Below are 15,059 nucleotides of genomic sequence, written 5' to 3'. Positions count from 1 at the left end.
CGCTGCGAGCGTTTGTTGGCGCTTGAGAGTGAGGAGGTGGAGGCGTTGACGGGCGCCTGCTGGTGGCGGAGGGCGTGCCGGGCGGCGACAGGCCCGCCGTGCCGGAGTAGCAGAACGTCGCGCACGGCGGCGCGGAAGGGCTTGCTGACGAAGCAGTAGAGGAAGAAGTTGACCGCCGTGTTGAGCATGGCCAGCATGTTCGCCAGGTCGTAGGCCAAGTGGACGCGCCAGTCGCGGTGCACCGAGGACACGTAGAGGTGGTAGATGACCACGCCGGTGCGAGGCGCCCACAGCACCGCGAAGACAGATGTGACGGCCAGCAGCATGGCTGTGGTCTTGCCTAGGCGCCGGCGGTGGTGAGGAGGCATCGCAGCGGCGGCCGATGACACGTCCCCGTTCTCCTCGTGGCACAGCTGCTGCTGCTGCCGCCGCCGCAGGCGGTGGATGATGAGGGAGTTGAGCACCAGGAAGATGCTGCACGGCAGGAAGTAGATGATGGTGACATGCGTCCAGATGAGTGCGCGGTCCAGCTGTGTGGGCGGGTGGCTCACCCGCCACATGTCCGACCACCAGAAGAACGGCACGCCGGACGCCAGCGCCAGAGCCATTACTGCGGCGATGATGCGGCGCGCGCGCTCCGGGTAGCTGATCTGGCGGTGGAGCAGCGGGTGGCAGAGCGCCACGTAGCGGTCAACGGTCAGCGGAACGGTAGCCCAGATGGATGCGTGATTGGCGGCGAACTCCAGTATGCTGACCGAGTGGAGCAGGAGGTCGGGCATGTCACGGTGGAAGACGGCCGTCTCCAGCAGAAAGCCCACGAAGATGATGAAGAGCTGTGAGAGGATGTCCGAACTGGTCAGCGCCAGAAGGTACACGTAGAGCGCCTTCTTGGTGCGCGAGGCCAGCCGCGACAAAGCCACCAGAGTCAGGATGTTCACTGGAGAGGAAAGGGCAGAGGAAACCGGATGGCCAGAAACAGAGAGAAGGAAGAGAGAGAGAGAGAGAAAGAGAGAGAGAGAGAGAGAGAGAGAGAGAGAGGATGAGAGGGACAGAAAAGGATGAGATAAAGAGAGGATAAGAGAGAGTGAGAGAGAGAGAGACAAAAAAGGAGAGGGACAACAGGAAATTAAACCAGAACAACAGAATGAGAGCATTTTACAGGGATAGGGTTATGAGAAAAAGAGAGTTGATGTTTACTAAGAAGAAAAAAAAAAAGCCATAACTCATAATACTAAACATATAAGATTAATGTGAATGTACCATATAAAAGCATGCATGACAGGAAGAGGGATTACATAGAAAGAAATAGTGCGGACATGTACACACAGGCAAACATACAGTACGTTCGGAGACAGAGACAAACAGTTTAAGACAGAGTCAGACATAAACACAGTGGTTGAGAAGTGACGTGGGGGGAGGGCTCACACAGAGATGTTATGCAAAAAACACCAGCAAACCATCTTCTGGCTAGCTGTCCCCTGTGGTTAGCTCAGCGAGATAAAATCCTACAGTAAATTTAAACTAAAGCTTCTGTGGACTTGGCCAAAGTCTCCTCCTCCTCTTCCTCATCCCTTGGAGGAGAAGGCAATTACTTTGATTTATCCTGAGAAGATTGAAGGTCAAATGGAGGTCACAGATGAAGTGAACACTGACACCAGGTCAATCCACCACCTCAACACACTACACCACCTCTGTGAAGACTGTTAAGTCCCCAGGATCAATACTCAATCTAAGGCATTGCTATTCCCAATGCACAGCTTAAGAAAAAGGCATCAAAAGGCAAACTGGTTGTGTAATGTTGTGGCTAGGCTGTTGATTTCCATAATCACTTCGACCTTGGTCTAGTTTTTATTCACTGGCATAGCCTGAGTGAGTTTGCTAGTCACTGGGACGCAGGGCGTGGGATGGACAGGGAACATCGGTCACATGAGAGACCCATCACACGGAATGACTCAAGCAGTGTCCATGAACTGGACGCGTCCTGTTTACTTTGTGCTACCCTGCTTTGGGTTGGGGACATCTGTGGCTAGGGTGAATAGGAGGATTGGGTAAGTGTGTGTGTGTGTGTGTGTGTGTGTGTTTAGGGGGCGAGGGCGAGGATGGGGGGGGTGCTCAGAGTAGAAGGACTGAAGTGATTTGTGTTGCTATTACTCCCAAGGCCAATGTTTGGTCAGATAATTTACCATTTGCATGTCGATTCCCTGTGTACAATTACCTTAACTGCAGTTTTCCCACAAAGATGTTGCACGAAACAGATTTAAGACCACCCTTAATGGCCAATTGATTTTTGCTCTGAGCCAAACAAAGTCAAGTCATGCTGACCTTACGCATTAACATAGTTATTATTATCAGGGCTTCCTGACTGCCCATGAATTCCCCACTGATCAATTTCTGTTGTGCTAAAAGGGAAAATCTGGTGTATGTCAACCTAGGCCCAAGGTAGGCTACTGATAATTTCTGAACCGTGTCTAAATGTTCATGAAAATGGTTTTGAGTTAAGTGCTTATGAAGTGTCAACACCTGCTTATTATGGGGCAGGCTTTATATGATGATGGACAGTGGAGTACGGTTAGTAGCACTGTTGAACACAACTAGCAGCTGCGCTAATTGAGTCAATCTTAGACCACACAGACAAGTGTCTTCTTTGGACTTGAGTAAACAACTTATTTTAACCTTCAAACAAAAAAAGATGTGTTTGCTTTAGGCCTACTTCTGAAAAGATATGGTAAGTTAGAGTAAGAGTTTAGTGCACCAATTTAAGTTACCTCCATCTTCTTCAGGGTCTCTGACCTATAACATAGTAAGAAGTCCCTACTAGTTGATTCAGTGCCTTCTGTCTGGTAATACAGTTCCCATGCAACAATCGACTGCTATGGACTATGGGAATCAATGCCTAATACCAGAGGAAGACAAAGGTAGGTCACTGACTGTAAGCTACAAACACTTGTTTTATACAGTTTATTTGAGGTCAGCAGACCCAGGGGTTTCTCCATATAAGGGATCCTGTCCATGTGACACTTGTAATGAAATATTGAGCCTAGTTAGTGGCGGAAAAAAAGCGGTTTACTATGATGTGACGATTTACGATGTGACGATTTGTGGGCAGCCGTGGCCTACTGGTTAGCACTTTGGACCTGTAACCGGAGGGTTGCCGGTTCGAACCCTGACCAGTAGGCACGGCTGAAGTGCCCTTGAGCAAGGCACCCAACCCCTCACTGCTCCCCGAGCGCCGCTGTTGATGCAGGCAGCTCACTGTGCCAGGATTAGTGTGTGCTTCACCTGACTGTGTGTACAGTACACTGTGTGCTGTGTGTGTTTCACTAATTCACGGATTGGGATAAATGCAGAGACCAAATTTCCCTCACGGGATCAAAAGAGTATATATACTTATACTATATACATTGTTTAGCTACCTAGCCATTGCCATATTAGCATGCTAGCTTAATTACACAGATTCTCCTCATTTTTGTCCCTACTTCACGTTTGGACCTAAAAAACGTCTGATAATATACTCTGAGAATCATACTACTGCACTACTAGATCCAGTAAATAGTAATCTCTATTCATCTTATTAATAATGACATACATGTAATACTGCAATTTGATTACAACTACTGCTATAACACACTCAAGCTAGCAACATGCAACACTAAAGCATTTTGTTTACGCTTTTCTCCCACCTGGTACTCCCACACACAAGAGGACGCTGTAGTAGATGACAGGGATGTAGCCCAGAACGCACTCGGACCTCTGCCACTCTTCCTGGTTCTGGCCCCCCCTGGCGTGGGTCGGCACCGTCACATTGGGTCGGTGGATCATGACCTTTGAGTGTCTCCTGCAGCAGGCGAAGCAACGTTTTCAGCTTGAGAAGTCAGTTTTTTAGGGGAAACAGTCAGCATTTGTTGTCATTGTTTATTCTGTCAGAATTTGGAACTGAACTAGTGTGCTGACAACTTGGCAAGACCATTGACTGTCTGTGGAAGTAGGTTTCCACTGGATAAACTACAGTGGGTTTTCAAGCTACTTCGATCAGGATACTTGCCAACACATTGACTTTCATTTGACATCGTCTGACCCAGCCAGAGACTTCTAAAGTAACTAAACTCTCAAATATGCAAAGTCTCGGAGAAACAGTAAACCTTTCTTAAAACACACTCAACCATGGACTTCTTGAATGTTGACACATTCATATACAAACAATTGAGAAGCATGCAAAAGTACATTTGAAACATGTTTGTTTTTATTCCAAATCTGTCATAATGAAATAGCATTTCTTCGTAATTCATCCATATATCATCATTACCATATGTCCCATATATCATTCCCAATATTTCCGGGCAATTCGACTTCAGCCCAAACACTCCTCACGGCAGCCATCCCCATCGCATATAAAGGGCCACCTGTTCTAAACACGCCAGGTGCATGCATGTTTTGCAGGTAACCCGCCTGCACTAATAAGGTGAGTCTTTGTCAATAAAGTGTCACAGATGGTGCCGGGTCAGTGCGTATAAGGGCTTGTCGCCACCCGAGCTTTGTGAAGGGGGAAGGCAAGAGTGAGGTTAAATGGCTTCAGGATGGAACCATATTGGGAGAAGCGCATGCATTCGCACTAATGGAGGTGAGTGAGTGAGTGAGTGAGTGTGGTGTGCTGTGAGCGGCAGCAGTCGATTAGTGTCAAGCTGACGACGTCGCCAGATGGACGGAGAGAGAAAGAGAAACAGGAAGTGACTCATATAGTTATTTTCTGTCAGTGGTGTCCATCTACCAGGTTCCTTCCTCCCCTCCCTTTCCATCTTCCATCTCAATCTTTCACCTGGATTCAACCTTCCAACACCACACACACACTCTTCCAACACCACACACACACACACACACTCTTCCAACACCACACACACACACACACACTCTTCAGTGAATTACCCATGAGGTTCCTTCCTCCCCTTCATCTCAGTCTTTCACCTTGATTCACCCCTTCCAACAGCACACACACAGACACACATACGTGCGCGCACACACACACACACAGAGAGAGAGCGACACACACACACACACTCACACACACATATGTACACACACACTCACACAAACATACACTAACACACCCATACTTACAGTGGTTAAGCCATTAAGGATGTTTGTTTGCTTTGAAGGGACTTGACTAAAAAGGCAATGACCCAGACAGTGAAACAAATATTTACTCTACAAGCTGTAGCATTGTTGTTAATGACTTTTTGTTAATGAGAAATTTTCCAAAAATCTCAAAAATCTTCCAAAAGTGTTACCGGTATATACACACAAGAAATGATGTTCCTCTCCTTAAAGCAACATGCTGTAAGAATTGGTTATTATGGTCGTATAGGGTTTGTCATTTTTTTTTAATTAATTCTATTCCCCCGTCATCAACTTTCTGAATTTTTTCTCAACGATTCCTGGGACACTGAAACAACGGGACACATGAAACTTGGTGGACATGTACCAAAACTAGACTTTTATAGACAAAAAATAATTTGTATGATAATTCTGACATTTCAGTGATTTCGTGACTGTACACCCACTGGCTTGTAAATGGTGGTGTTGAGTGAAGGGTTCAGTTCAACTGGTAAAGAGAGATAGCCTATAGGCAATGATTATTAGCAATGCAATTATTAGGCTAATATTGGACGTTGTAGCGTTGTCAAGCTATTCGCAAGCAACATATTAAATTACTTAAGATGTTAGCCCGATTCATAGACTTTGCAGTATGCAAATATTGATAACAAAACTGAAGCTCGATCAGTGTAGGCCTATGCGGTAAAAATTGTAGCCTCTGAGCAGCAGATCAACCAGTCGACCACTGAAAATTATGAGCCCGAAATTAGTGATGAGGAGGCCATGACTACAGGAACAAGTAGAGAGGATTAAAGTTATTTAATGTAAGAAAGAGCAATTATGCTACATGATAAACTTATATTCCTTGTTTGCACAGACGAGGGTGTAGTAAAGGAGTAGGCTAAATCACCAAACAACAATATAGCCTATCCATGCAAAAAAACATGTAGCCTAAACATTAGTTCAATATGCCTCTTTGTGGAAGCGTGGGATAGGCTACATTTCAAAGGCTTTCTTTCTTTCTGTTTTTGTTAACTTGTGGAATATTGAAATATTTGTTGTTAACTTCTCAGTTGAAGTGAATTATTATATAACCTTTACACATTTGTTGAACCATGGTACTAATACAAACTACAGGATAGATACAGGATAAGAGCTGAAATGTTGCTTCATTTATCCAATTTCCACCACTATAGCAAACGTGGGCCGGTCTTGGGCCTGAAACTCCTGGGCTGAAAAGTGGCCCCACTCCGGCCCTGGAAGGATTCCTGGTAGAGGATGATGAGGAGAGGAGCTACAAGGCAGGACTGTCTCACACACACTCTCTCTCTCTCTCACACACACATGCACACACACACACACACACACACACACACACAAAGTTGCAAGAGTAAAGGATGGAGTAGGAGATGGAGACAAATTGACAAGTGTGATTTACAGTGAGAGGATGTACAGGACTGAGCGGAGATCAGATCTTGGACCGCTATGCGATACATCTAGTAATACCCCTTGTCGTCAATTTTCAACGTTAAAAAGGGATTTGTCAAAAATGATTAAAAGACGCATGTTCTTGCACAGAACAACAAAGTTGCATGGAGCAATATCAGATGCTCCAGGTGCCCTCTGGTAGTAATAGACATTTTGATATTACTGTAAAGTCTGTGTATTGTTAAAACGAGTCAAAGGCTTATATTTAAGTAAAATAACCTATACTGTGTTGCTTTAATTCCTTTTAAGTCAAAGAGCTGTATTTAGATGACATTATGTGATCCGATCCAGGAAAACCCTTCAGAAGGTGCACTCAAAAATCCTTGATTTTTGCTCTGTTTTAACCCTGTCTGGTGAAATTTCACCAGCTCAAGATTCTGATTCCATCCTAGCAATATTCTGGACAGTCTCCTAGAAAAATCCAGGATACCATCAGAATCAGAATCGTAAGTTGGTAAAATTGCACCATGTGAAGGGTTTTCCCAGATCACATCACATAGTTGTTCTGAAAGGAGATGGAGAGTGTATGAGAACCGCTGTGAAAAGGAGGTGCACTGTCTGAACTACAGCATCTGCAAAGACAATCCATTCATGATCCGTGCCTCATAGGTCTCTGTTTGATTTACGGGTATCGGAGAGTGGACGGCGATTGTGTGGTGAGCTGTTCTTGCTTAGCTCTGCAGATTCACTCACGGTGCAACGATTGATCATAACAGCCATGACTGCTTTACCGTCACCTCATAATTACCGCAGCGTAATATTAGAAGGGGGGGCATATGATTAAACGCTCAGAAGGATTGTATTTACTGCTCAGCCGATTACTTTGCCATCTGCTTTAAATAATGAGAATTGCATTGCAGAGCCTTCGCCTGTCTCATTCCCACAAACCTGTAGACTGATGCAATTAAATTAGTACCACAGTATATTTTTCCTCCATTTTCAGGCTGAAATGTAAATAGGTTGTCAGCACTTTTTGCTTGCATTTTCAATTTTGCTTGTAACCAAAGGAGGAGATGGTCTTATGCGTTGCTTCATCTTGTTGTAAACGTCTCCCTGCGACCCTTCACTACAAATCAACACTCGTCGCATGGCAGTAGCCTAGTCAAGGCTAGGACAGACTGCTAGGCTAGCGCTGGGCCATTTGTCCTGCGCGCCAAAAGTTGGGTATTTGATATGGCAGGATGTAAAGTATGAGACCTGAGAGCTTTGTGTACAGACGCACAAGGGCTACTATTACTCCTGTCAGAGTCAGACCTGCAGAGTGGCGATACGCTCCCTCGACACTAATTCCCCATGTTCCCTACCGGCTCAGCTCCGGATAATCTCACCATGATGCATGAGGTAACAAGACATTTATTACTCGCTCCTTCACAGCCGACCTGGCGCAGTGTCGGCGAAACCACCCATTTGTCATCACATGCCAAACCTACTGGACAGTTTGCTTAGGCATTCGTGTTCTATGAGGCTTTATAAGTGCATAAATTCAGCCATGTCTGTTTTTTTTACACTCCTCAGATTTTCTTCTTCTTCGGCCCCAGCTTGGAAAGAACAGATAATTCCTCAAAGTCACCCCAGTAAGGGGTGGTGTAGGGGGATGGGACATGCTTCCTTGCTTGCTGTTGGCTTGTTTGGCTTGCCTGTGGTGTGATCTCTGATCCCTGAGAATGCCGCAGCTTTTGACACGCTTATGTAAGGGCTGCAGAATGGCATATGTGTCTGTGAGTGTTTCCCACACTGGGATTGTCGTTATGGAGCAACCAAACAGCTCTGTTGCTGGTTGAGGAAATTAATAGGTTCTCAACTGAAGCAGTCCACCGGATTATCTTAGATCTTTCCATTGACTTATACTTAACTCTTTAATTTCATTTGCTCAATTCATGTCCCTGTTTCTAATTTGACTAAATAGAAAACGAGGACGAGAAAACGTGATAATCACCATAACCACGTAGTCGCCTCCAGCAGGACGAGAAAAAAAAGGTTATTTCTCTTATTGATCCAGAGGAGGACAATCAAGAGATCGATCCAGGAGAGGAGAGATACTGCCTCGTTCCTACTGCCATATGAAACTCATTCACCATCATGGGCTCTGGGGTAAATGCGTGGGATAAAAGCAAGCTGGGGGAGCTTGGAAAATTGTGAGAGGCCCCCTTCCCGTCCCCCATCCCCAAAGGATCCCGTCCCCGACAGTAATGATGTACCCTGGAGATATTGCATGGGATGATGGGATGCATTGCGGATGCATCCCCCACCCATCCTATGTGTATCCTTGCCACCAGCCATTATCGGGTTGAGGTTGGGAAGAAGTGTTGAGAGGAGAGCAAGTATGATCACGCAAGCTCCCTCACACCCTTTTAAATGGTGAGAGTTGTGCTTGGATCCCAACGGACACCATCCGTTATCTTGAGAATGAGAGAAACTCAACACTACGTAATGATGCATGGGTTGCTCTTAAAACAACAATAATGACAGCAATGAGAACTGCAACCCAGTGAAATTTCTCCCCCTGTCAACAGTTTTAATCACAGCATTTGATATCGAGTCCGCGAGACTCGGACCAATGCACTAATGTGTGTTTGTCCTCTCTGTGGACAGTTAAATTTGTCATTTCATGGCTTGAAACACTCAGAGAAGAGGCCCCAGTGGAAAAGTAGCGCTACTGTGTGTGTTGTGTGTGCGTGTGTGTGTGTATGTGCGTGTGCAGAGCTGTCTAGCTGTCTATGCTGTCTAGCGCGACGTGTATGCTAGCCTTCCTGGATTGTAATAACCCAGGTTAAACAGCTCTTGAATGGTGTGAATGGATTGACCTTACACGCAGCTAAGATATTCTTCTCACTCATTCTCCGTTCCTTCCTCTCTCTCTCTTTCATTATCCCTCTCTCTCTCTTTCTCTCTGTTTTCAGTCTCTGCGCTCCAGTGGCTCCTTAATAATTCATGCCCTGATGAGGTACCTGAAACAACAGCAACGGGCTCAAGGACGAGGATTCAGTGACGGCGTCTGCATTGGTGTGCAATTCCAGGAAAAGAAGATAAGGATGGGTGGCTTCAGCATTTCCCAGTGCACACAGGGTACTAGTTTCGAATCCAACCATTCAGCACCTTGTCAGTTATACTGTCGCAAACACTATTGATTAGTTTGGAGGTTGCTGCTAGAGGTTCATGTAATGTACAGTGTTCTTCTGAAGTGCGTGGACTCGTCCTCATATTTTGTCAGCTGAGTCTGGGATGTCTAAATCAGCAGGGTGGAGAGGAGATGGGGCCCCCCATGTAAGCTGGGTTCAAGTCAGGGTTTCCTCCTTAGCAGGGAGTAGCAATTTCCTTATTGTCCTATCCATGGGTGTCCACCACAGAAGACAAGTCTCTGAAGTCTCTTAAAAAAATAGGCTATTCCCTAGAAATTTAATTAAACTTCAAAAAAACGCCCAGAATTAAATAGGGACCGTTTGAGTCGTTTGTACTTCAAAATCCCAGGACATGTAACCTTTCAGATTTCACAAGTCAGTGAGATGACCCCCACAGAATTTCCTGCTGTCCTAGACACACACACACACATTAATATGACATAACCCAGAAGGGAGTCTCGGCAGCTCCAAGAATTGGTTTACTTAGACTGCAAATCACTTGAACTGACACTTTTTCATATGAATTGTTATTGGGTAAGGGATAGAAATAACAGGAAATAGGGCATAGTTGTTCTAAGCGGACGAGTTGGGCATTGTTTTATCTGAAGTATAGAACTGAGATGCTGTCTGAACTCAGAGCCTCTCTAGGACAGTTTTATCTCTTTATTGACTTTTATTGCTAATTAAACTTGCAGGGCACAGACCCATGACTTATCCATAGTTAATATGGTTATCCTTGTTAAACAGTTCTTGACTTGCACACTACTTGCATATACAATAGATATAACATGTCTCTTCAAAACGAGTATCATCCAGCTTCTGCAGAATATCATACAAAGTATAGACTTATGTGCATATACCATACACAACTATGCATTTAAATTTAACATTGGCATCATTTCATTTAATTTTTTTCTTTATAGAAATATTTTCATGCATCTTAATTTTTGTGTGCATGTGAGTGTGTGTGTGTGTGTGTATCAGCATATCCATGTCTGTGTAAGTGATGTAGGTGTGTAGGTTCACATGTCAGTGTGCAAAAGTCAGGATGTGAATGAAGTAGAGTGCCTACCTGTTAGTACCAGTCGTGTCACGCCATCTGCGTGCCTAATGCCCGTCTACCCGTCTGCCCCTGTGCCCGCACCCCAGCCAGCACCGCCACTGCCGCTGCCCAGCAGACGCTCCCAAGAGGAGGAAGAGGAGGAGGAGGAGGAGGAGAGGGAGAAGAGGACTCCAAGCAGCACGCACATCACTTCGGCCAGTGTGAGAGTGAGTAGAGAGGGAGAGGGGCATGGGAGTCTAGGGGAGGGAGAGAGAAAGAGGGAAGGAGAGAGAGAGGGAGGGAGAAAGAGAAAGCAGAAAAGGACGGAGGTAAAGGGGGAGGGGGCACCAGGGAGAGGGAGGGAATAAGACTGGGATTGATCAGTGGCTAAAAACAGGTATAGGAATTAGAATGGAGAGAGACACAGAGGAGTCAGTGAAAAAGAAACCAAAAGAACGACAGAGAAGGAGAAAGAGAGAGAGAGAGAGCGGATGACAAGACAGACCAAGCTACCCACACAGCCAAAAAAGTGAAACAGGTAACAGAAGCCCAAGCTGCGGCGTTGAGTTACCCGTGCCTGTGGTCTGCAAGTGGTGTGTGTGTGTGTGTGTGTGTGTGTGTGTGTGTGTGTGTATGTCTGTGCACGAGATGGTTCGTGCCACTCACTGTCTCCGCCTTAACGAGGCCCCATGGGATTGCTCAGCCTGTGACCAGAATGCCAATGACAAACCGAATATAGCCCGTCTGCCCCACTGCCCGCATGTTGCCACCCAAAGGTCAGGGCAGTGTGGGCGAGAGATGGTAGGCTGTACACACTCTTAACCAAAAACAAGGGGGGATTAGAACAAGAATTAGAACTAGAACTCTTAAGAACTAAAGAAAATGATAAAGAATCTTTAACCCATTCGTGCTGGATGCTGCACGACGCAACATTCTATCTCCCGCTGGTTGCTGCATAGCGCAACATTGAATCTCCCGCTGGTTGCTGCGTAGCGCAGCATGCTTTTTAATTCATGTTTCTAGGTGTACAGAGGCTTAGATATTAAGGTTTTGGTAGACGTTGACAATTCTTAGTATTTTTTCAGAAAACCCTCAGGAAATAAGGTTATTTAGTCTAGAATGCCATAGGATATATAGGCGTTTTTAGCAGGCATTTTAGGGGTAAATTGGAAATGGTTCATTGGGCCAGTAATAGGCACAGTCCAAGTGTAAATACTCTAAACCTACTTTGTTGTTTTTAAGGGTGTTTATCTGACAGTTTTCTAGCATCTTTCAACAAAGAATAAATGAAGAGTTTGGTTCAAAACGCTATATCTCCATTTTTGAAAACATTAATAAGTCATGTTATTTAATTGTGTATTTCAGGTAATATCAATTAAATTGCAGTTGTGTTATTTTGATTGAGTTCAGATAAATATAGTAACAATAACCCATAATTACAGTTCCACTAAAATTACTTGTAGAAGAAAATGTTAAAACAATATTCATGAAAATTCATTAAAATGGAGGATATAGTGTTTTGGAACCAAACTCTTCACATATTTGATAAGACTCACTTGGCAAAAGGGAAATTTAGAGTAGCTGCAAAGAGGAACCTTTTACTGTGGAGGCCAACTAAAAAAAGAGGGCAAGTATCTGGAGTGGTGTAGGCTACACAGATTGCCCAGTAGCAATGGCTGGTTATTTGCTGACCTGATTCATTTATTGCACAAAATTAAACAAGCAAATGCAGAACATGTGTCATTCCTCTCAGATTGATGGTTGAGCTGGCAGATGCTCCATTTTGGCAGCAAACACACATCCAAATCCACACACGCTGTCTTCTGCACATACAGTAGTACAGTAGTCCAACTTCAGTATAGCTCATATGCAGACTTGTATGGTTTTTACAATGCAGCTATTTATAGCTTTGACATCTCTTTTCATTTAATTCCTCTTTGAGACAGTGTATGTTATGGTGCTTAGTTCTAATGCCTAATGCTGAAAACATGCGGTCTCACTTTACAGAGAGTAACATGATACCCCTGTATTTACATAATAACCACACAGGCACACTCTGTCCTCTGGGCAGTTAGATGCTGTGAGTATGACCACATTGGAGCATACAGTAACTGGGCTTGCATGCTTATAGAGTCTATGCATATACTGGCGTGCGTTTGCGGTGTAAAGCATGTAATAAGGGTATAAGTTTTATGGGAATAGGGGTTGCAAATGAGATATGATGGGGATTAAGTACACATACAGACACAGACACACACACACATTTACATGGATATACACTCACAGACACCAGACACACACACAAACACACTTGCTTATGCATTCAATATACACAGTATAATTCCATGCCATATCTATTGTATAGAATTTAGTATAGTCATTTATACATTTACATTACATTTACATTACATTTAGCAGACACTTCTTGACCAAAGTGACTTACACATGTCAGCTACTGTATATTACAAGGGATCACATTGTCCCCGGAGCAACTTGGGGTTAAGTGCCTTGCTCAAGGGCACAACGGTGGAAGCCGGGAATTGAACCGACAACTTTCAGGCTACTGCACGCTAGCCCAGCTCCTTAACCACTACACTACCACCGCCCCATTTGTTGAGAGCTTGCTGCAGAACTGTCTTATAGTTTGGCCCAGTGGATGAAGGAGAAAGAAAGGGGTAGTAAGTAGGCCTACATTATGGAGAGAGGACTTGTGGTGGATTTGTGTGTGTATGTGTGTGTGTGTGTGCGTGTGCATGTGCGTGTGTGTCACTCTCACTCTGTGTGTGTGTGTGTGTGTGTGTGTGTGTGTGTGTGTGTGTGTGAATTACTGGTGGAGACCCTGACAGCAGACCCGATGGGAGAGCAGGGGCTCCACGCACGGCGATTGATGGCCACTGCATCGACCACCTCACGGCACACAGAAGGCCCAACGGAGTGGAAAATGTACCTCGTCAACAATGTGTGTGTAGATGGGGTGCGCAGACAGTGTGTATGTATGTGCATGCGTGTGTGTATGTGCATGCGTGTGTGTGCGCGTGTGTGTGTGTTTGCGTGTGTGTGTGTGCATGTGTGTGTGTGCGTGTGTGTGTGTGTGTTTGCGTGTGTGTGTGTGTGCATGTGTGTGTGTGTGTGTGTCTGTGTGTGTGCATGTGTGTCTTGGTGTGTGTGTGTGTGTGAGGGGCATGCTATGTGTGTGTGTGTGTGGGTGGAGGGTAGAAGAAAGGCTGAATCAACCAGTGAGTGAGGGTAGAGTATCAAATTGGATTAGTGGGTGTGAACACGTGAGTGTGTGTGTGTGTCTGTGTGTGTGCATTAATGTGTGTGTGCATGTGTTGAGTGAGTTGATGGTGTGGTGTGTTAGTGAGAATTTGTGTGAGTCTGTGAAACATTGTGTGCCTTGACTAATATTATTTTTCAGAGAACTATATTTCAATGATTTTTTTTTTAATTTCTGATGGATACCACAGGGAGCCGTTTTTCTTCAGGAGGATATTAAATAGGTTTTCCACAAACTCCCACAGCGGGGAGTCGTCCAGCCACCCACTGACCAAACTGCGTCTCTCCCATGTTCCGTCATCATTTACTTTGACACTAATTACAATGAGCAGGTGTTTTACAGTCGGGTCAGGCTTCTGTTGGTCACCTCTGGCCTGCTGTGCATCACCACATACTGCAGCGCGCCAGCTCGTCCGCCCGCCAGCTCGTCCGTCCGCCTGCCCGCCCACGACATCAAACAAACAAATCCCTTTATCACTCTCTCTCACCCGCTCACGCGCACATTCTCAGGATACTTACCTCATGTTGAAACAACTCACGACTCGACGAAAACAAACCGCGCGGACCACCACCGTGCTTAAATTAGAGCGATATCCGTTTTGGCAGACCAGGGCTCTGGTGTAGCCTCCCCTGGGGGGATCAGAGCCATAATCGACGACTCCCAAACGGCTGTGTCCAAGGGAGAAGGGAGTGGTGTGGTGGTGGTAGGGAGGGACAACGTGGCTCTCCATGATTTTCCATTTCCCACTCATCAGTGATGCTGCTTGGCACTCTCACACTGCACCATATCTCCTTGGATCGGGTCCTGTTCAAACAGAAGGGTCCGGGGGTGGTGGGGGGGGGGTTTGGGCGAGGGGAAGGGAGAGGTGGAAGAGAGGTTGGAAAAGAGAGGAGGGGAAGATGTGTGTTTGCATTGAGTGTATTGTGCATATGAGGGTGTGTCTGTCATCATATGTGGTCACATGTTTGGAAATGTTTATTATCCTGCATGACTGTGTGTGTGTGTTTGTGTGTGTGTGTGTGTGTGTGTGTGTGTGTGTGTGTGT

At 45.4% G+C, this 15,059-nt stretch overlaps 1 protein-coding gene across 3 annotated transcripts in view; it reads right to left on the bottom strand.

The window, feature by feature from the left end:
- The window catches only part of gpr142 (G protein-coupled receptor 142), a 15,992-nt gene extending 1,340 nt beyond the window's left edge, over nucleotides 1–14,652 (bottom strand). The window contains exons 1-4 of one of the 3 annotated variants that reach the window (XM_048232457.1): nucleotides 14,533–14,652; nucleotides 10,768–10,994; nucleotides 3,681–3,835; nucleotides 1–937 (exon numbers count right to left, since the gene is read on the bottom strand). The exon at nucleotides 1–937 is cut by the window's left edge and continues 1,340 nt beyond it. In XM_048232457.1, coding sequence (XP_048088414.1) covers nucleotides 1–937; nucleotides 3,681–3,819 — 1,076 coding nt within the window. In that variant the 5' untranslated portion in view covers nucleotides 3,820–3,835; nucleotides 10,768–10,994; nucleotides 14,533–14,652. Of the gene's footprint in view, nucleotides 938–3,680; nucleotides 3,863–10,767; nucleotides 10,995–11,403; nucleotides 11,572–14,532 lie in introns of those variants that run through there. The other 2 variants (XM_048232456.1, XM_048232459.1) reach the window with 2 other exon arrangements.
- Nucleotides 14,653–15,059: the final 407 nt, after the last annotated feature.

Source organism: Alosa alosa, chromosome 22 (genome assembly GCF_017589495.1).
Source record: "Alosa alosa isolate M-15738 ecotype Scorff River chromosome 22, AALO_Geno_1.1, whole genome shotgun sequence".
NCBI lineage: Eukaryota > Metazoa > Chordata > Actinopteri > Clupeiformes > Clupeidae > Alosa > Alosa alosa.
This window is presented reverse-complemented; position numbering and strand designations above follow the sequence as displayed.